We start from the raw sequence: 23114 nt of genomic DNA, 5'->3' as shown, positions 1-23114 counted from the left end.
GATAAAAGTCAATATTTACCAGATTTTCCTCTTAACACCTTATGCACGTTGACATGTATGCAGAGTTGTCTACTATTCACATTCTAATTTGAATTAGAAAAGTGTGCAATTAGCAAGTGTTGAGCATGTGCATGTTTGACTTACTGCAACCACTCTGTGCTCCCAGTCATGCTTGTCATCTGACAGAACTTCTCTAATCTTCGTCAGCTGGTCTTCCAGCTCTCTGTTCGAGTAAATCTGGTGATAGGAGGTAAAAGTTTTGTCCTTACTAATCAAAAGTGTTATTTTGTGATCTCAGGTGCTGTCCTATCATCAAATACCTGTACGGAGGGCACATCTTCAAAAGATTTTATGAAATCCTCTTCATCAACGGCACCAGCAGCAGCTTCTTTACCTTTAAGTATCACAAGTAGCATATTATGAGTGTAGACATACTTGACAGTGTGTATCAATCATTGTCAGGACACGCACGTATACGCTTGTACGCACATGCACAGACACTCACTTGTGGCCTTAGCTGAAGTTGCTGAGCTGGGTCTTCTAGGAGTCATGACAGTCCTCCTGCCACTAGGGGGTGCTTTGGAGGATGAGGAAGAGGAGGACCGGCCTCCATCAACAGAGTCCTCATCTTCTAAATTCTTATCTGTAAAACAAAAAACAACAACACATTTAAACTCATTGTAAAATTAATGTGCTAATTAATGTTGGCTTCTATACTGAGTCAAGAGTCCGGAAACTCAAACAAACAAACAAACAAAAATAATACATCACTCGTTTTTTTCTGCAAAGGAAGGTTTCTTCCTACTTGAAATAAGGTTTCAGCTAACATGCATCACGACTATCCTCATTTATCAGCAAAGTGTACAACCTGACTCAGCTCTGTGTTGTGGTATAAGATAAATACAACATAACATTGTCTGTAGTACAATCAACTGAGTGAGTTTGTCAGGTTGTGTGCATGCGTCTAGGAAGCATTTATCAAACCATCCATCTGACCTTAATCTAGATCGACAGACGTGCATAAATACACAGCCCTATCACCTACCCAACATGACTATTCACAGAGGGATTAGCCTGAAGCAGATATCATGACACTGTTTAGTTGCTGTTCAATGAACCTCATGAATAGCTGGAGCAAGAATCCTTACTTTTTTCAAAAGACAGTTTCAAGATTCATCAGCAGGAATGCATTTCTTCCCAACATGTTTTTACAACACCCTTAAGCAATGATAAACTACAAAAAGAAAGTGACTGTTGATTCTGACTGAACTCCGCCCCTTTGTATAGCTCTCATTGTTCATAAAGCACATAAAGTTGCAGTACAAGTATAAAATTCAGAGCAGAAGAGCCTAATTGATGGACATTAATAATGCTCAGCCATTCCCACACATTAACAATGCAAAATCAAAAGGGATGCAAGGCAACACCTTAACAAAAATACGGCAGGAGAGAAAGAGAGGTGGGTGAGGGGGCCAGAGCCATGCTTTGGCAAAGAAGCTGACAATACTCGACAGGACAGGACAAAACACCAACAGAGAAGTGAGAAAACAACAGCCGATTAATAAGAGAGAACGATATAAAAAGACATAATTCTTACTGTAGCAGATCTTCTTACACACCAGCTTCCGCAGCATCTCTGCTGTGGACGAACTATACAATTCTTTCCCACAGAAATTATGTGTGGCTATATGTGTGCTTTTCATGTGCCTGTTCTACATTCGGCTTGCTCTGTCAGTGCCAGAAAACCCAACCCTTAAGCCTGCCTCTCTCAGGTTATCAATATGTGTGTATAAATGTGTGTGTGTGTGTGCGTCTGTGCATGCATAGTTGTGTGACTCATGATGGTTGACACACAGTGATGAGAGGAAGAAATCTATTAATGTGAGATCACTATTTTGTCATTGTATGTTACAAAGCAAATGTGCCCAACAAACTGTATGATGGCTCTCAATATCATGCAGAAATGACGGAATATGAAGACTTGACATCAGTCCATCCATCATAATCAGAATTTTTACCCTTTTCGTAAAAACTGCAGAGAGTCAGAAATTTATTTGGATTTCCATGTAATAATATTGGTTTAACCAATCTCACAGCCACCAGTAAATTTGAAAAACGGAGCTGCTGGATCTTGATAATGCACAGGGCCACAGGTGCTATTAACAGAGATGGCCACTAGGTGTCAGGGCACACGTTAAAGTTTAAACTACAACAACAACAAGAGTATGCTCCGTTTCTCAACACACAAATCAGCCTAATATTATGCAGAAAGCAAATATCAAAGCGCATTTTGTCCCAGTATTTCCCCATGGGAGCTCCCTGGACCACAGCTACATGTGATGTGGCAAGCAGCCTCTGAGATTACATAATAAAGACAGATGACAGGGTGATCGCTCAGGGTTAGAGTATTATGACCAAACAGATGTCTTGCTGACGTGATATTTTCGAAAGAGCCTAAAATATATTTCCAAGACGCTTTCCTTGTCTGTCGTCTGTGAACGCCCAATTTACAAAACAAAAAACAGAGAGGGTTAATCACTTACCTGTGAGCGATTCAAAATTCGAAAGTTGGACCTGTTCTAACAAGCACTCGCTCGCACGAAGACTCAAAGGCCCATGTAATTAAAATGCCTGACTCTGGCAGATCATAATGATCACAGGGTTGGAAGATTATTGCAGTTAAACAACAATATCAATATTTAAATCTTTATCATATTTACAACAACCTAAACAAGAATAACCTAGCAGGCTGATTAAATTGCTTAAATATGTGCGGCAAATCAAAAGAATCCATTGAATGTTTTTTGTAATACAAAAACTGCCCATGAAATTTAACTTCAACAAGAACAACTTTGTTTTATATGATATACTAAATGTAATAAATTAATACTGCCACTGAAAGTGACCAATGTCAGCTTTTTAGCAGCTGCCTCTGGTACCGAAAAATTATCGTCCCACATAAAAAGGCTGATCATCACAACTTGAGGACTTATGCAAACAAGCAAACGACAAGAAAAAGCTGAGTCTGTAGGTTGTTGGTAGACAAGAAGACATGACATACATATACAGTAAATTGCCAAAACAAAGCTTGCTCGCTAAAATCTGAAAGAAAACAATTGCTTTCACAAAGTAAATCAAGCAAAGAGCTGGCAATGTTACTTGTTAAGACACATTTCACATCCACCCACCGACGCCCTGTCCTTCTGGGCCTCATCCAAAAATCTTTTGAACAATCTTCTTCAGTGTATGAGTTAGTTTAGAATTCAATATATTTAATACATGTCGACGGGTAAATCTCAGCTTGTCATTGCAGTTTACGTTTCCTTATACTGAGTGACACAAATACAGAGGGGTTCAGTTGTGAAGAGATTGGGACTGGTGATCTGGCTACAACCCCCTACAAATCACAGAAATTGTTCCCTGGAGCAATGCATCGAACATATTTTCAAAGAACGAGAGTGAAAAATGGCATTTTTGGTATTAAAAATGGTTGTATAACAGGCTTTACAGGAAATCTCTCCTACGCTCGTCCCAGCAGCCAATAGCAGCAGATAAACAAGCATACACCCACAGAAATATATACAGCACATGCGTATGCACCATTTTAATCCTTTTGAAACCTATGCCATGTGCAGATTAAATGACTTCCTTAGAAGAATTGAAAAGAGATGCTGTGGCGGCAAAATACGCAGTGTGCAGCCTTTGGCTGACCGGTTACGCTTTGGTTATAAATAGAGAACCTAGTTTTCATTATGCATTGAGCTGCTATAAAATGGTCGATACAGATTCGGAAACCTAACTGTGATGACGATCTCAATTAAGTCACATAATAAAAATAACCAAGTGTTGTTCTCCAAGTCCAATGGTTGATTTCTCTTCTCACAGGTAAATGTCAAGGATGTGTTTGGCTTTGGCAGCACACAGACGTAAAAGCTTTTAGAGTACGTTTCACCATTCAGTTTACATAGGCAGGAACAGCAAGGGAACACATGTTATAAAAGAAAGTTACTTGTTTTGTAAGATAACTATGTCTTAATTCAAATCAAAGAAGATACGCACCTCCCTTTGTCTCTTATTTTCGGTACACCACCTCCTTGCCACAGTTTACCACAGTCATAATTACGCACATCAGTGCAGGTTTTCATCTGCCTTTCAACCTCAGTGTATAAAGCCAAAGTCAAGTAAAAAACTTTCAATAATGTTTTATGTGCCCCTACTCGTCTAGACACTGTGTTCTGAATAAGACTGCATTTGCGGAAAACGAATTAGGCAGAAAAAAAAAAAAAATTTAATCCACCCATTTTTGTACTGACACTTGCTGGCGACTGAAATTTCACGACCAAACTCAAAAAGCAGATAAGTCGCATCAGTTTCCACATCAATTTGCGTGAGTAATCAAATCTGTGCTTGTTTTTGTATTAAAACCTTTGGTAAATCAGAACCTAAATCACTTGCACTAACAAAACAAAAATCCTCTCATCCATTCATTTTATACATCATTTGTCATCATTATGGTGAACCAATGTATCACTAAGGACTGATCAGCAGCAATAACACAAGTTTTCACTTATCCTCACATGCATGTGTTTGTGTATTGTGTCACAGCCAAGCGGAATAGTTCAATACAGGGGAAAAAAAAAAAGAAACCATATTGAGTAAAGGCTGGTATAATTTGCCTCAATCACTATTCTCACTTAAACCAAATATACATTCACCTTCGGCTTTACTAAACAGCATAGCATCTTTGCATAATAGGATAGCCATTTGCAAGTTATATAACAAAGCAGTTTTCATCATTACATGCAGCCAAAGTAGCTTACTGGGAAATGTTTGCAATCTGACCGCAGTAAACGGAAAATTTTATTTGCAATATTATTATTATTATTATTTATTTTTCTATCTTACCTTCTCCTGCTGTCATGATGCAGCTATGCCAAAGCTACTGCACAGCTCCGAGCCACTCTTGCTCTCTCTCCTTCTCCCTGGGTTCTCTAGCTCTCACCCACTGTTAAGCTCGAGAGAAATGCCTTCTTTGTTTGGCTCACCATCCCTCCCTCACTTCTTTCCTCTACAATCTCTCCACTCCTTTTAGCAGCCCTCCCCGCCACAACAATTATTTCTCAATCCTATATGGCAGTAGCACAACAAATCAAGATCTAGATTTATACAAAACAGCCAAAAAACTGTGGAATATGCCACTAAGTGACATAAGAGATTTTCTTTTTTTTTCTGATACACTTATATTGAGTGAAGTACAAATTACATTAAACTCAATTAGCATTATGCTAACTAGCCTTGGCATTAAGATAGTGGACTAAAAGGCTGAAGGATTGACATTTTAAATGCACAAGGAGTAATTGTTGTTGTTTTATGTTTAGTTTCAGAGGCAACTTCAATTTCGAGTGGAATCAAACAGCTTGAAGCCTCTCTTCTGAAGAAATTGTTCACCATTTGCCAAATCGCAGCTATTGTGAATGAGTTGAATTCACCTTTGACCGTACAGCGTTCGTATCTCAAATTTGAACTTGCAAGTCAAAGCGAAAAATAAAATAAATAAATAAATAAATCTCAAAAACCTCATAAATCTAGTCAATGGTATCTCAAATCACCACTGTAATGCAAAACTAAAAACTAAAACGGAAATTAGCATACACGTTACGGTAATTCACACAAATGGGAGTAGTAACACATACAAACAGGGCATATGATGCAAACAGCCTTCCTCCGCAGTACAGCCTGATTTGATTCAATTTACAATTCAGTTTGATTTTCGATATAGTTAAGGATTACACAAGTACCAACTTTCATATGGGAGACATTCTCAGAAGAAGCAATGATGCAAATAGTAGAACCATCTTGCTCTAACTATAAAATATGAATATTTACATTAAAACTGAACCCAATGCAGTTACATTATTATTTCATCTTATTTCTTCTTAGAAAGTAAGCATTTTATTTTATTTTATATTCATCTCTTGTCTATTTCCCACTCGGACATTAACAACGAAGAACAAAGGACAAACGTCACTAGATGAAACTTGATGAAAATTCTTTTTAATGAATCGCACAAGTCTAAAAATCTTCTTATTCTAGGGGCTGTAAATAAGGACTTCAGTCAAAGTAATGAAAAAAATAATGCAAAATAAAAAGAAAAAGAAAAAAAGCTGGAAGATCAGACTGAATAATATCAACAAGCACGAAACTCACCGGAGCCCGAAGAGGAGATCATGTTGCCAGATCTCTGAACTTCATCGAATTTACTGAAGATTACATTCAACCTGTAATGCAGGCACGGAACAAGACTTAATAATATATTAAGGCAAATAATCCAAAAATATGTACAGTAAACACATCATAAAATTGAATGGAGTCACACAGCAGTAAGAGGAGATGATATTGCAATACTCTCACTTGAAGTGACAACCAGAATTTATATTGGATGGCCAATTGATCAATGACAAAATCTGGCACAGGCGACCCATTGGCCACCAAATCATGTGATTGATGTGGGTTACATGGAGTATTATTAAACTTTAATCTCAACACTGTATTTGTATATATTCAATTTGCATTATGTCTCATATGTGTCATTAACGTACAGGAGGCATTATGTACACGGAAAATTATAAAATTCTGGCAAGTAGCTGGAAGACGTTGTTTTACATGACAAAACTCGTTTGGTGTGGATAGTGACTCTCCCAAAAGTAAATTTCCCTTGTGGATTAATGAAGCATCCATCTAGCCATCATCTCTCTATCCAGCTATCCATTGGTCTACTTTCAAACTAACACCAGGTAGTGTTACATGACATTTGTTTTTTTTAATTTAATATGGGTCATTTTGACAAAATTTGATCAATAATGCAACAGAAATTTGAAAAAAATAAACAAATAAAATAAGAACAATAATGATAAATTCTAATTCAGCAGTTTTTATGCCACCTCAGTTTGTATGTTGGTCGAAACAGCCATGCTTAAAGTACTATTTTCAAAATGTTAATGATGATTTCAAATTTCAGGCAATCATGGTACAGAGAATCCTTACTGACAGCAGAAATGGCGGCGGCCCACTGAAATACATTTCTTGTGTAACAGTAAAAGTAAAAGTGCATAACGATAAAAGTAAAGGGTTCATAGAAACCGTGTGAGTTGCACAACTTCCATGCTTTTCCCTTCAAACTCTGCAAATACAAGTGCATCAGTAATCCATCTATCCACATATACATATATATACATATATATATATACATATATATATACACTTATATATACATATATATATACACATATATGTATATACATATAGATATACATATATATACATATATATATATATACATATTAGAATTAGAATTAGAATTAGAAATCCCTTTATTGTCATTGTACTCAAGAGTGCAACGAGATTAGAGAGCTCCCCTCTCCAGTGCAATACAACAATAATACAGACAAATATATAAATTAGATAAATAAGAGAGTGCAATGGAAAATAATACTGAAGGGTATATAAAAACACATCACGATGCTGTTCTGCAAGGTAAGGGTGGTCTCGTGTGTGTGTGAGAGTTCAGAATAGATATATATGTGTATCTGTCTGCCAAAGTGTGAATGCAAAACAATTGCCTCATCCTGGCACTTCAGTTCACAGATCCCTCTGGTGTATTGCAACAACAGCGGAAATTACTTTAAATAGAACTTCAGGGTAATAAAGATTTGTAAAGTAATGCAAAACAGGAACTCTTACTACACTAAGAAACATTTGCGTTTGTATTCATGTAAAAGGCATATTAAGAAAAAGGAAAGAAATCTTATACTGCAGATATGAAATCAGAATTAGCAGTCAGACAGCAAAGCATGAGAATTAATTTATGACATAAAGGCAAAGACGTTTTGCAATAAAGGTCTGAAAACAATTACTTAAGAATATTTTTTTCTTATAAACAATTACTGGTATTGGCGTTTGAATAACAACAACAGGCAATAATTCAGATATTCATATGAGTAAAAGTTAATGATTTTCAAAAGTAAATTTAATTGGTTATATTCCCCTTCATTGACCAAATTTTATGATGACGCATATGTAATACTCCAGAATACAAGAAAGTTATTTTTAACAATTTCCTCGCAGTTGTAGAATTTTGCCTTAAGATTGTGAACAATAAAATTAAAGAACACGTGGCAAAATCATGAGGCATGAATAAAAAGAAAAATAAGTCTGTGCATGTGCTGCGAGGGCCTAAATTTGTTCTTTGAAAAGAAATCAAATCTACCCAGGTGTGGCATTATGGGTTAGGGGCAATGAAAAAACAGCATGTTGCTGAATATAAAATTAAACCTTTGCAACAATCCTAGGAGGTCATTCATTAGTTCTGGATAATCTCAAGCTAACATTTTTATTTGCCAGGTGCCAGTGCAAATGTGAACAAACAAAAAACAAAGCAGGAACAGAGAAGGAAGTACCGTGACTGAGGCAGGCCCTTCTTGCTGAGATCCATCCTCACCCTCTCACCCACATGCCGGTAGATCTCCACTAAACAACTCATGGCCCCGTCCCGTACCTAAGGGTCAACACAAGATAAAGTTCTTCATCAGCTGTACTTTTCCGGTAAATATTTCGTATTGGTGCATATTGAAAATTATTGCATGTTTTTGTTGTTGCATTTTAGTTGTCAAAATAAAGAACCAGAGATAAAAGACTGAATACTGGTAAATTTATTTTAACATATAATATTTAAGTCAATGCAACTATGAAAACATCAAATGAACAGGTCAATATAAAGATTAAATACACACCTTATTAAACATACACACATATATATTTACAGGACGGCCACTCATCAGCAGAGAAGCAACAGCGCTGAACTTTCTCCATGTTAACACAACCAGAGTATTTCAGTTTTTCCATACTTGTGTAACCCTTTCTAGCTTAGGGTATGTTTCAGATTGGACATGGTTCCTGAAAATATAAAACTCAACACTGGTGTGCATGTTTTGTTTCTAGAGCAGAGGAATTTTACCTAACACTGTGCGGCCCAGTGCAAAGTGGCTAGTGTGTGGCCCGGTGGTTGGTGACCACTGATTTACAATACTAAACCACAGAAATGTAGAAATTGTTTGTTATACCTGGCTTGTGGGATCCCCCAACAGGTTACATATGTGGGGGACAATCTTACTGAGGGTCAAACCTTGGGCTCCATACCTGAAGGACAAAGAGGGTAATAAAGTGAAATTAACAAATCAACATGGAGAGATAACTGTTATTTTTATGTAATTTTTCAAGTCCAAAAAAAGTAAGGGTATAATTTTCTACTTCATATAAAGAGAAACAATTAGAAAATGCTGATAGTTTTGGAAAAAAATATATTTAACTTATAAGTTATTTTTCGAACAATAAGTCTTACTTGTTTTTCATAATTTGGTCCTGCGACTTATACTCAGGCGCAACTTGGATAATAATAATAATATTCCCTTTATTAGTCCCACAATGGGGAAATTCGAGATTCGAACCCAGGCCTCCTGGGGAGACTGGGTCCTGAACGCGGCGCCTTAGACCACTCAGCCATCCTGGGAGCCGATGCATTAAGAATACAAATTGGACAGTTACGCACATTCTCGTTCTCTTGGCGGCTTGCAAATACTTTTTGTGCATCACCACCAGTGGCCAAAAGGTGCCGTTAATGCCCCATAAATATTTGCCAACCACCAAAAAACGAAGAAGAAATCTAAGGAGAAGACGTAGTAGTCATGGCAACCAATGTCTATCACTGGAATAGCATGCTTTCTAATGCCACAAAAAGAATTTACAGAACCAAACGGTGCAATAACCACCCAGGATTCTACTGTTTTTCCACAAAGTGACGTGGGATTCTAGTTAAGGGAAGCCTTTTTAAACTACAAAGAAAAGCATTTCTGTCGTTAGAAACGGTAGTTTCATCCAACTGGAACTCATACACTGTTGGGCCGTCAACACTACCGTCACTCAGCGTTTCCAAACAGTTGGACTGAAGCAGTGCACACTCTTGGGTTCATTTCTGAATGCACCCAAGACTTGGGAACAGTGATTTTGTGTGCAAGTCCAAGGTTTAGGTTTTCTAAAATAAATTTCCCCCAAAAATGCATCATATACTCTGGAGCAACTGCTATTTTTTTTTTCTTCTTAAATTTTTGACTGGTGCGATTTATATTCCGAAGCAAATCATAGTCCGAAATATACAGAACTAAATATTGAAATGGGAAGAAAAGAAGATTCTCACATGGTCAACGTGGCAATAAGGCAAAGGCAGACACCTTCCCTGGTCCTGTTGTTCTTATGTTTGAAGCCTCCAAGCATTCGGTCCCACACATACTAAAATAACACAAGGCAATAAAATGGCATCACAAACCAAGAATTACAAAACCACAGAATCACATTTCTTGAGTATAATAATTGCAAAGTAATATATAGTAACATAGTGTAATATAACCAACTTATTCATACCTGTGGCGATGCAGCTTGTTCCATGATCTTAAGCAGCAGTGCTTGGTCTTGTTCTCTGACTTGGTCTTTGGCATCTCCCAATCGATCGATGAGACTAGGCAGAGCTGTATGAATAAAAACAAGAAAATTAGAAGAAGAAAAAGTGGGATGGACTGAATTGAACTTGGATGACAATGTGAGTTCCACAGTGGAAAAATAAATATGAGGCATTTCTTCCCTTCCACCCAAGTTTATTTGATGAGCAGTATTACTTCAGGGATTTCAAGTAAAAAAAAAAAAAGAAAATACGCCAGATTTAATTGTCAATTTTAAAAGACAGTAGAAATGATATGATACGAAGGAAATACGAATCATCTTTGGCAGTTGTAAGACATAGTTGCACTTAATTGCAAATATTCATCACACCATAAAATTTGTTCCAAAACAAAATTTTGGCAACTTTAATAACATTCAATAGTTCATTGATTCAGAAACCACGTGCTGATATCAAAGTTGATTAAAACTTACCGGTTCCTACATGGGCCTTAAATCTCTCTTGTAACCTGGTCACTAAAGCAGAGAGGAGATCCAAGCCGAGCAGAGCCACCTAGTGGAGACACAGTCAAATATTAGTTGCAAATGTGCTTTATTTGTCTTTTCTGTTAGTGACACTATTCTTGGGTCGTTTACCATCAGTACCAGTTCTCTATCAAATTAACTAGTAACCAATGAAACAAAGAAAATGCTAAAGCAGGGTGAATAAAGGATACACTGTTTTGATAATAGGTTGGACATTATGCACAAACAGATTTTGTTTTCTTCAATTCGGTAAAATTATGCTTGCATAAAAAAGTCAAGACACCAATGAAGACTGTAAAATCGTCCTGTCCGGTGAGGAAGCAATGCTGATCGTGAATCCATTTGAGCTGCTGTTGTGTAAATAGAACAGGCAACGGGTGGAAATCTGCAGAACAACTATAATTGGAGCAACCTTCACTTCATCCATTGATACTAATGCATCTTTCAATTTCAGATGTGCAGTGCCTGTTGACGTGACATACACAAGCTTTACTTAAATTAACATTAAGTTTTCAGTGGAGTGGTGTTCCCTCTCAGAATTTCCGAGGTAGGTTCTGTTGACAACAACCTCCCTAATGTCCCACCATCCTGTCAAATAGCAGCTCATTAGTGCTGCTTGCGGGTTCCAAGGCCAGCCATGGTTTGAAAAAAGTGCTCAGCAGATTATGCTTCTAATGTTCTATGTATCTTCCATGCAACATGTGCATTTTATGGGCATTGACTAATACCTCCAGAAAATAATAAAATGGAGGAAAGGATGGAGCTGTCATTTTCAGCAAAAATGGCTTCCACTCTTCTGGATGACTTCCTTAAAGATTTTGGCATGCCTCTGTGGGATTTTGCTCATTTAGCCAGGAGCACATTTGTGTCAGAGGTCACTGATGTTGAGGGAGAGGGCGATTTTTCATTCACAGTTATCCCATGAATCTCTGTGTGCTCCACGCCAAGTTATGAAGTTCCAATTTCATCCAATTATGTCAAAAATTGTATTTTTTATTCTTGTGGTTGGTGACTTTAATATTCAAATGGGACTGTGGGGCTCCAGTGCGCCACGTCTTTAAAGTGAATTAGATGCATAGAAGGACAAATATTTCTGACATCATGAACAGGAAACTGCATTAAATAAATCAGCTGGAGAAAGAGACATGCTAACAATCAAACTGTATACGATAAATATACTTTGTAGAATTATTAATTTGTTCAGCAAATTCAATTGAAGTTAAATGCACACACTATCACAATAGTATTCCAATTTAGGAAACACAACCTCAAACTTACCTGACTTCTACAAATCACTAATATTTAAAAATAAATGTAAAAATAAGGATGAAGTGAACCACCATGACACTATTCGACCTGACGCAAATACAAATATACATGTTGCACAATGAGCAACATTTAAAACTTTCAATTACATAATTACTGGAAGTGGAGTAGACGTCTCCATATTGCAATGGCTATTTGCACCAAGTCTTGCGACTGCCCACCGTACCAGGGCCACAAGTCTTTCGTACACCAAGTACAGTGAAGCCGTGCTATAAAAATAAGCTGGTTTTTGAACAACAATAATAATGATAATAAAAATAATAATAATAATGACAACAATAGCCAATCCAATTTGTATTGTGCTTTTCTCAACATTTACAGATGTTTATCATTGGCACACTCAACAACAAAATTGACAAGTCTTGGTCAATGCAATGGGGCAAAGCAATTCCATCACTCGCGATTGCTAGCACGCAGGCTTTTTGTCCAAGCCCGCCAGTGCCTGCCCAGGTTTCACCTTTGGCCACAACAGCTTGAATAAAATGACCACCACGTCAGCTTTTGCATTGTATTGTGGCGGTATCCACCCACTGTGAATGTAAACTAAGAACATCATTTGTCATTTTCTAGCACAAACATTTTTTGTTAATGACTGCAGGGAAAGTGTGGTGTCTCAAAACAAAGAAATCTTCAGTATTGACCAAGTCTATGTAAATATTGTTGATTCGTTTTAGACCTAAAGGAGGCTGGCATCATTTTTAACAGTTACAATACAAATGTGGCATCCAAAGTTTCAATAATAATAATAATTAATTTGATGTAGAGGCACAGACCCAAGCAGGGCCGGGTGATGTGGTTGAAAAATACATCACGATATACTGGAGAATGTTTCGTATTGGTGCATATTGAAAATTATTGCATTTTTTTGTTGTTTTTTAGTTGTCAAAATAAAGAACCAGAGATAAAAGGCTGAATATTGGTAATTTTATTTTAACATATAATATTTAACCGTTAAGGAGAAGTCAACGCAACTATGAAAACATCAAATGAACAGGTCAATATAAAGATTAAATACACATCTTATTAAACATAATGTGCTTATAATGGCAGGTCCATTTGGCAGTAAAACCACTCATAACTTAAGTATTTCATTTCAGTCTATATTGATAATTACTGATGGGTTTTTTTTGCCATTTAAAATGAGAAAAAAATAATTAATTAAATATAAAATTAAAAACAATGCAATTGTTTAAAAATCAAATGAAGTACTGCAGGGCTATCAAGACAAAAAATCCCACTGTAATATAATGTCATTATTCACACCGCTAATCCTGTACAGGTTCGCGGGAGGGTGCTGCAGCCTATCCCAGCGGACTAAAAGGCGAAAGGCACACCACGCCCTGAACAGGTCGCCAGCCAGTCACCGGGGCAGACATAAACACCGTCACCGAGTGGGAACGGATCCCATGCTGCCCGCACACAAATTAGGTGGCTGTACCACTACACCATCAGTGATATTCACATTGTAATATAATGTAGTACAATGTGCAATGTTGTTAACATCCAGCTGTGCCCCATAAATGCTTGAGCAGTATCATAGATGCAGTTACATTAACCTTCATTTGTTTTTCATGAAACAAAGGCGTTAGAAACCAGAGATGAGGGACTTGACACATGGGACTTTAGGACTTGCATCTTCCTTGCCAAAAACCCGAGAATGACTTGACATGACTTGGGACTTTGTATCTAAGTGACTCAACTTGACTTAGACTTGAACTGCTGGACTTGACAAGTGCATTTGATTGAATCTGAACAGTTTGCCTTTTTAGGGAGGAAAGCAAGAAAGAAAGAAAAAAAAAAGGGGGTTTGTTCATTCACCCCAACCTGGCGAACCAGTCAGTATCATTTGTTCGAGTAAAGTTGTAATGTAAACACCAAAAGCATCAGAGCAACTCCAGGGCTCATTATGTCATAGGATAGGACAATCTTTACCTGCCTGTGAAGTTTGATGCTGAGAGGGTTGGAGATGGTTAACAACCAGAGCAAGTGCGCAATATGATCTTAGACAAGGTTCACAAAAACTGTTTCTTGTGCACTGAAAACATGCATTTGTGCATCAAATTTCCTCTTAGGTTCTGGTATAAATCTACCAACATACTTTAACGGCACGCAGAATGCCGCAGTTGTGGGTTTGCGCCCTGATTTTTTCATCAATATCGTGAGTGCTATTTCTACTGATTTTGATCAGGTGTTTATTGCAATATTGATTGCACATTGATATTGAATTTTTGCCCAGTCCAATACCCAACTGCTCCATCCTGATGCCAAACATAACACACTGGCGGGAAATGTTTCACAGACTGCATAATGGTTTAACAAGGAGAACTCATCATTAGCTCCATCTGAAAACAGTTCGTAAATGCTGACAACATTGTAAAACGCTGTTTTTTAGGAGACAACTCAAAGAGGAAAAAAAAACAAGAACATGAAAAGGGAGCCAAAGTAGTGAAAAAGAGTTAAGATAATGTAGCAACTTAAGCAGCTCTCTATTGAGATGAATGTTCAGGCAAAAAAGTGGATAAGGGAAGGCCATATGTTAGTAGCAATATTGGCAAAATACAAGATGACTTTTGTGAAAAAAGTTAGTGCACCTACAGCACTTCAGAACAGGATTGTGATGTTTTGTAGCACTAAAGGGGGAGAAAAGACTTCACTGGAATTGATCAACAGAAATGTGGGTTGAGAGATTGCCAAAGCGAAAGGAAAGCAAGAAATTAATGAATGTTGCAGCTGTTTCTCAAAAAAGATCTTAATACATAATTGTGTGCTTAAAAAAACAGTAACGCATTATTTCCTCGTCTCAGCACAATTGGATCTCTAGTGAAATTTCGTCAAAAACTATAATGAAATTATCATCTTACTGGAGCTGCTTCTTGCAGTTATATCACTTCTTTATTAAGGAGTGAGACTAGCATGTACTAGCTGTTCTAAAATTGTTCAGATTCAGCCAACAACATTCATGTGTCCTAAAGGCAGCAATGTGTCCTATCAGACGGCAACCACGGGATGGACTGTGACATTCGTGATAAGTCTTGTTTGCCACAGGCAGGGACTATAAACGGCATTGGTATCACAAATAACATTGACAAACTACAATAGCAGCTTTTATCGGGGGAACACCCACACCTCCCAACCCTCCGCTGGCACCCACACAACACCCAACTACATAAATGGGCATAAATCATACTTGCATTATACACAAATTTGACACTGTTGTACAATAAGACATCAATTATATAAAAAAAAATATTTGGAGAGAGTTACAGCTAAAGTTTGTGCATTTAACACAAAAAACTCTTTAAAAACACAGCATTAATCTGAAGCTATTTAAAGATTTAATTAGCATGTAAATTAGCGTGCCAAGAACAGCTCACAAGAAAAGATGAATGTCTTCATTGTGTGATAAAAATGCAGATGAAAGAGGAACAAGAACTTAACTGTTAAAAGATCTTGGCTGTACAGTATCATGGTAACTTGCTAGAGTCATTTGTACAGTGGTCTGGAGTAACACTCAATCGGTGTTGACTGGCAATTCACTAATAAACTTTAACTTCCATCATACGGCATGTTGAAAAAAAGCTCAAACTGAGATAATCACGTTAAATAAAGGGCGAGGACTCACATTTTGAAGAGATTTTTTGAAGCTTAAAAGATTTTATTCTTTTTTATCTTTGGCAGACCTCACACATTAGAAAAGAAAAAAACAGATTTTTTAACAGTATTGGTTGTATTGTCTCTGGGGTGTTCAGATAATCAGAACATGGCTTCCACACACACAAACACAAGCGCACACACGCAAACCAATTGATTGATTGATGAGACAACAGCACAACCTTTCTTCATTCATCTTTCGGCAGAAGGAATCTTCCAATGGATCCTCCCACTGTTTTCCGGACTTCTTTCTTTCGGAAAGTTTTGGAGGCTTACGTCGCTTTCTATAGTCACCATTTTTACTTACAAAAGCCGCAAAGAGTGGCATTTTCATTTCTTTTCGTTGATGCTAGTAGTAATTGTTTTGTTTTGCTCAGCAGAGGGCAGCAATGTTGCAGAATTCATTACGCGCACTTATGATCTGTGGAAAAATATTTCATCATTCCATTATCTGTTGCGACTGAGAAAGATTTTATGACTTGACTTACTACCAAGGTTATTTTAATAAACAAAAAGTAACGAAATAACAAAAATTAAAAAAAAAAAAACATTTTCGTTAACATAATAAAATAAAAACTAAAATGATCTAGAAAAGGTGGCACATTAACCGGTTAGCTTAGGTAAACTGGTTAACACAGTGCAGAAGTGCAGGGTTTGATTCTGATTTGGGCCTTCTTGTGTGGAGTTTGCATGTTCTCCCCATGCCTGCGTGGGTTCCCTCCGGTTTCCTCCCACATTCCAAAAACATGCATGGCAGGTTGATAAGACACTCTAAATTGCCCCCAGGTATGAGTGTGAGCACGAATGTTTGTTTGTCTATGTGCGCCCTGCGATTGGCTGGCAACCAGTTCAGGGTGTACCCTGCCTACTGCCCGAAGACAGCTGGGACAGGCTCCAGGATCCCCGCGACCCGTGTGAGGAGAAGCGGCTTAGATAATGGATGGATGAAAAACCATCAACTGACATTTTACTTTTACAAAACTTACTGTAATCTTAGAAAAATGTGCTTTGTTTTTTACTTTGGCAATTAATTTAATTTAACACGAGCCTTTAGGCTTAATCATAAAAGCATTTATTTCAATGTTAATGGCACGGCCATTTCCGGGAAGAGGAAAAGGTCAACCAGTCATCTGGGAGTTGTGGTAGTCTTAACGTTTGTAGCACAGAAGCAACATCATCAAGCCGCAGCCAATAAAAAAGAGCCAGCAAACCTTTGAAGACAAGTTTGTGTGTGGCGTTGGCTTACCTGTTCTTGATATTTAACTGAAACCGAAATCCAACGCTAGGTAAAAAAAGTTTTTCTTTCTTGCTTCATACAAGAAAATATATATCTACAGTACAGAAAAAATGATACACTGCACACCCAGGTTTCATACTTCTTAACAGTAATTCAACCCACAAATGAATTTTAGCAGTTGACTTGGAAATCAAGGCATCCTAACTATATTCTAAATAGGGCGCATGCATGCATGCTTTCCTCTAACTTTAAAAGCGGTATTGTGTACTGCTTACGATTTGAACTTGAAGTAATGAGTTGACTCAACTATCTTGATTTTTTCATGATAACAAAGAACTTGCTTGAGACTTGAAGGTTTTCACTTGAGACTTACTTGCAACTTGCACATTCAATATGACTTACTTGCGACTTACACAGTATGTGATTTACTCCAACCCCAGGTGTCAGGTGAAAAAACAGATAAGTGAGGTAGAAGAGCAGACAAAACTTGGCTTCCTCCCAGGAGCTGGGCACTTTAACAGGATTTCCAAACCTAAGCAGATTCTCTGCGGTCTAAACCTAAGTAGCTCAGAATTACACTGTCCCAGGCTTCACTCCTCTGGCTGCTTTAGGTATTCATGTAGTTTCTTTTCTATCATGTAATGGCCCTGTTGCCAAGCCGGTTCCAGTGTTGTCAGACAAACAAACTACTGGAGCCGGCCCGAAGCCTCCCATGTCACAATCTGGTCAGTTTATTTTTTTTCAAAGATCTATACTTTTGGTCACGCCACATGTGTGTAATTTTTACAAATTATTGATCATTCTGAATTGTTGAAAATGCCTTAGTCTCTGAGACGTTGCAATGTTAATGGTTGGACAAACATTTTTTGGTCTCCAGAAAAGTGTTGATTCTCAACACCATTGAGATGCATCCTTCAAAGCCACTGCAACAACCGCACATCCACACATGATTTGTGTCGGACTGCTGTCTCTCAGACTAAAATGAAATATCCAGCTATTCATCCATACATTTTCTATCTGCTTATCCAGTTCAGCAACAGGTGGAGCTTGAGGCTATCCCATCTGACTTGCAATATCTTTTTCAAGGACCAGCTTCAACAACACAATGCAAAGCAACATTTGTTGGCATCGTAGGAAAAGAATGTGAGTATATGATTGGCCTTCGAGTCCCACTGACATTTCCCATTAAATAAAAGTGTGGCGCACAATGAAGTGCAAAATTGGACAAAGGAGACGTCATGGTTGGTATGGAACGAAGACCCAAATTCAGGGAAACAAACCAGGTATGCACTCTATTTAATTGCAAAAACAAAAAAAAGCAAAACAAGGAACTTTGGAATAATAAAAAAAACTAAATTAACAATCCCAAAACAACATTTAATGTAACACACCAAAACTAGAAATAAACTTAAAACAAAAGGAAATACAGCAGGACTATGGGAAGATGTAATTCAGCAACAGGAACAGATACAGTAAACACAAAACAATGAAACAACAACAAGATGAAGAAACCTGAAAACTAAATACAAGCCAAATGAAGCGACAACACACGGGTGTCTGATGGAGCTGATTGGAAGATACAAGAGACCCGGGTTGACGGACTCATGTGGAAACAAAAGACAAGAAACAGGACAAGACAAGAAGAAAAAACTACATAACATGAAACAAACCTAAATACTAATCTAAACAAAGCCATAGCTCAACACATTTTGAGCAATTCAAGTTATACATCAAGGAAGAATGGGAAATAATTTGCACCTGCAAAGCTTCAATAATAATTGTGTTCAGTTCCTAAGCGTGGATTGAGTGGTAGTAAAAGGAAAAGTGATGTAACACAATAGTAAACATGCCAGTGTCTCAGCTGTTTTGTAACGTGGTGCAGGCATCCAATTCAAAGTAATTGAAGAAGAAAAAAAGAGACATATATAAGTTTGAAGTCTTAAATAAAAAAGGATGAAGACGCTAAATAAATGAGACTTCAAACAACGTCCCAACCTTAGTAAAATTAGGGTTCGTAGTTGTTTTGGGGGGAAGGAAATCAAAGAAAAAAACGTTTTATTATTTTAAATCTCCCAAAATTGACTCAACTATGTTTACACTAGGTGGCTACATCTATTCAGGTCAGCAGTAGTCACTACAAACATTCAGCCACCCAGACGTATCCTGTTGCCGATTGTTTTCTAAAGGTTCACAAAGGGCTATAAGAATTCCAAAAGACTGGTTAGAAATTGTGTCTGTTGCAGCCCTGAAAAGAGACATTCTGATGTCAACTCTGAACTCTATCATTCAAAAGAAGCTACTATTTGGGAATATTATAAGGTAAATAGGCATCAAACTTACTAAGTATAATTGGACTCTACCACTCCGAACAAAAGTTCTGTCATCCCCGCTGCCTCACATGCACATTTGGAAACATGCGCATACGCAATACAGTACGATGACATATCAAACAGAACACAAAGCTGTCTTTTTAGGGCGTCTCCATCACAAATGCAGGGCAAATTGTCCACGTGAACAAAAGAGGATAACAAGAATCCAAAGTTCTTTAAGTGGCGTTCTAGTGGAGTTCTAATGACAAATTAATAGGGAAAGTTGAAGAAGGACAAAGAGAGCAAGACGAATCATCATCTCTATACAGAAATTGAAATTTGACCTGCATTTGATCCATCATAGTAGCGGACACAGCAAAGATGCACTATCATAAGGGGGTTATTTAAACACAGAGGAGCAGCTCCAGTTTTCGGTGTCTTGCTCAAGGACACATCTGTGTGTACAGAGGATGTTGAGGATGCAAGGTCTTAAACTAGGGGTCCCCACAGTGGCAGGCGATGATCTTAAGAACGAGGATGCCGCCTAAGATTTACATGCATACTACTTTAGTGCCAGGTTAGCAGCTGTCACCACAGATGGGAGGTAAGATGACTAGGCACATCCTTTGACAGATTGGGTAAGGAGGATGAGATTTGTAAAAAAATAAATCAATAAATGCAATAAAATAAACTGTCGGAAGGAATTTTTTTTTTTAATAAGAATCACAGGAATAGTTCTTAAACAACTAATCCTTTTTCAGTGGTGGGGAGGCATGGTAGGGTGGTCATCTCCCAACCTGAATCTTGTGGCTGGATTATGTCAAAGAGTCCTTGAGCCTGTGGTGAATGGTCAAGGTCTTCAAGGCCTTCTCTGCAGGCCTAACATAATCAAGAAATTATTGATGTCATATGATATCAGTGGTCTTCAATCCTATTCCTCGAGGGCCGGTATCCTGCCCGTTTTCCATTTTTCCCTGCTGCAACACACCTGAACGATCGTTATCTAACTTTTGTAGACCTTGCTGATTATCTGATCATTTGAATCAGCTGTGTTGCAGCTGGGAGAATTGGAAAACCTGCAGGATACCGGCCCTCGAGGAACAGGATTGAGGACCCCTGTATTATATCCTAGTGTTGTATTATTAAGTGAGAGTTTTTATCCTATCAGAATTCAGCTAGCCTGAGTTGAAAGGCAGATTTCACAATACCAGTAGTACGCACTAATCATCCGAGGCCTTCAAGTCAAGTCAAGTCAATTTTATTTGTATAGCCCTTAATCACAGACAGTCTCAAAGGGCTTTACATAACCACAATCGACATCCCCGATCTTAACCCCCGGGAGGGCAAGGAAAAACTAAAAAAACCTCATTAGGGGAAAAGTGAGAAACCTTGAGAAGGGACCACAGATGGGGGAATCCCCCTTCCAGGATGACCAGGCTGCAATGGATGCCAACTGGGCAACAGATACAATCATGCGGGTTTCTGTTCTGTGTCTCAAGGAGGCTTTTACAGTTGATGGACAGTTGTGATAGCCAATCAGATCACGACTTGGTCACAGTGAGCCTTCTCGCAGGCCTTACGCTGAAGGTGATGAACGCGTTTTGTGATTGGTTACTCACTCGAGAGGGGGCAGCGCTATGCAGAATCAACACACCCGGAAGTCGTAACTGGCGACCATTCAAAAATCGCAAATATATTCTTGCTTTTTAAAACCACAATGCCAAAGGAGGGAAAAGTGTGGATTTAATTTCAGATACACTTGCGAGGCCATTTTCAAGCCGGACCTTCCAAGAGAAGCTAGGTCATCCAACACTCACTTGGCTTTCTGGATATTATTATCTATATTTTGACTGATTCATTTATAGCAGACAATATCGTTTTCGGTTATTTTGTTATCTTTATATTATTTGTCCAGCCGAGGTGTCATAAATGATGGTGTTATGAGGGGGATTTATTCAAGTAGGACTAAGCAGGTCTTCACAGAAAGCCTACATGTGAAATGTACGGCAGACCCCCAGTTAATCCTGATGCAAGGACACAAGGGCTGGGCGATATGACCTCAAATCAATATCGCGAGAAATTGAGCAATTTTACCTCGATAACGAAAAATGCACGATAATTTCCCCCCGTGGACTAAAATCAAAATAAATGCAGGAAATGCATATTGACTGTTTTTTTTATTGACCAACTGGTACATATTACTTTCAATGAAAAATAAAAGTACAAAAATCATTTGTATAAACATTGCAAATAGCTTGCTTTGCATGACTTGAACAATGTCACAAAGAAAAAGGGAACCTCTTGCAAAATCTTTTTCTGCAAATAGATTGCGCCAAGATGCTCTCATGATGTAAATAATGGCAAATAAAAAAATGCTAAATAAAATGAAAGAAAATCGGGGAAAATGTGCCGTCTCGAGTACTCTGGTCGCCACTTGTCATCTATGTAATGCACAGTCAGGCTCAATCAGGGATCCATGTTGCGACCCGACCACAAGTCGGATGTAGATGCAAAATGCTTGACATGTCTCAGCTCCCGGCCCGATGTAGTCCATATCGGGAAATACGGCTTTCATGAAGCGTTTAAATCCTGTGCGCGCCACGTAACTAGAGGAGCTTTATCTTTAGCTATGTGCTAGGCTATCGCGTCCACCTCTGAGACGTTCTCTCGTATGGTGTCGCCTCCGTTCATGGGCTGTTGTCACTTGTCGAACCTTGCTTCTCACTTTGAACTTTCAGCACAGCATGGTTGTGTTGTGAGTGGTGAAAAAGCTTCTGGATTTTAATCGCCAGCTACGAAAGCGACGTCTATTTTCTTTCTCGATCAGACGGGTGGAGTCACGTGACTAGAGGCGCTGTAGCGGTCTTAAAGGGGCATGAACATTGCCGCAGACAGAAAAGGCTTTTCTTTTTTTTTTAAACACCGAATTTACCGACATGGGCAAAATGATTTCGGCCATTGTAATAAATTTCGGTAACGGTAAATTCTCGGTTTATCGCCCAGCCCTAAAGGACACATCAGTCGGTAAAATGAGACTATGTTAAAACACTGAGAAAAGCGCTATTCAAATGAAAGCTCATTTACATTCAGTCACATGACTTGTCCTCCAACCAAAACTACAGCACATACATGGCATTTAGTTTGAATCAATAGCAGAACCGCCAACATTAGTGAATGTGAACTGGTTCAAGGGTGCTTCAACTAAGCAAGCCTGTTTCCTTGAAAATGTAGCCATTGGTTGTACTGCAATGAACTGCTCCATTGGAATTTTTGAATATACAGCACAGTGAACATCTTAAACTTAAATAAACTTGGTTTATTTTATTGAATGAGTGAGTATCTCTAAGACACTTACTAATGATCCGGTTCACTTTCGTCACTTAAGCAAGTAATGTTAGAAGGTTGTTGAGATATTTTCAGAAACAGATGTGAGCATAAGTAAAGATGTGCACACAAATTTGGTAATGAATGATCACACTTTTCGGATATTACATGCGACTCAGGGCCGCTTCACGCCGAGTGACGAGGTAGAACTCCACTGAACACAACTGAGCAGAATT

The 23114-nt window shown here is 38.1% G+C and overlaps 1 protein-coding gene across 1 annotated transcript in view; it reads right to left on the bottom strand.

Moving 5' to 3' along the window:
* clasp1a (cytoplasmic linker associated protein 1a) overlaps positions 1 to 23114 on the bottom strand; it is a 71953-nt gene that overhangs the window by 37525 nt on the left and 11314 nt on the right. Inside the window, exons 3-11 of the mRNA XM_088314360.1 lie at positions 10981 to 11059; positions 10474 to 10577; positions 10250 to 10341; positions 9120 to 9195; positions 8457 to 8554; positions 6208 to 6278; positions 506 to 643; positions 321 to 394; positions 145 to 237 (exon numbers count right to left, since the gene is read on the bottom strand). Coding sequence (XP_088170486.1) covers positions 145 to 237; positions 321 to 394; positions 506 to 643; positions 6208 to 6278; positions 8457 to 8554; positions 9120 to 9195; positions 10250 to 10341; positions 10474 to 10577; positions 10981 to 11059 — 825 coding nt within the window. The remainder of the gene's footprint in view (positions 1 to 144; positions 238 to 320; positions 395 to 505; positions 644 to 6207; positions 6279 to 8456; positions 8555 to 9119; positions 9196 to 10249; positions 10342 to 10473; positions 10578 to 10980; positions 11060 to 23114) is intronic.

This window comes from Idiotropiscis lumnitzeri, chromosome 14, assembly GCF_059441095.1.
Source record: "Idiotropiscis lumnitzeri isolate Australia: NSW breed Sydney's pygmy pipehorse chromosome 14, RoL_Ilum_1.0, whole genome shotgun sequence".
Taxonomy (NCBI): Eukaryota; Metazoa; Chordata; class Actinopteri; order Syngnathiformes; family Syngnathidae; genus Idiotropiscis; species Idiotropiscis lumnitzeri.
This window is presented reverse-complemented; position numbering and strand designations above follow the sequence as displayed.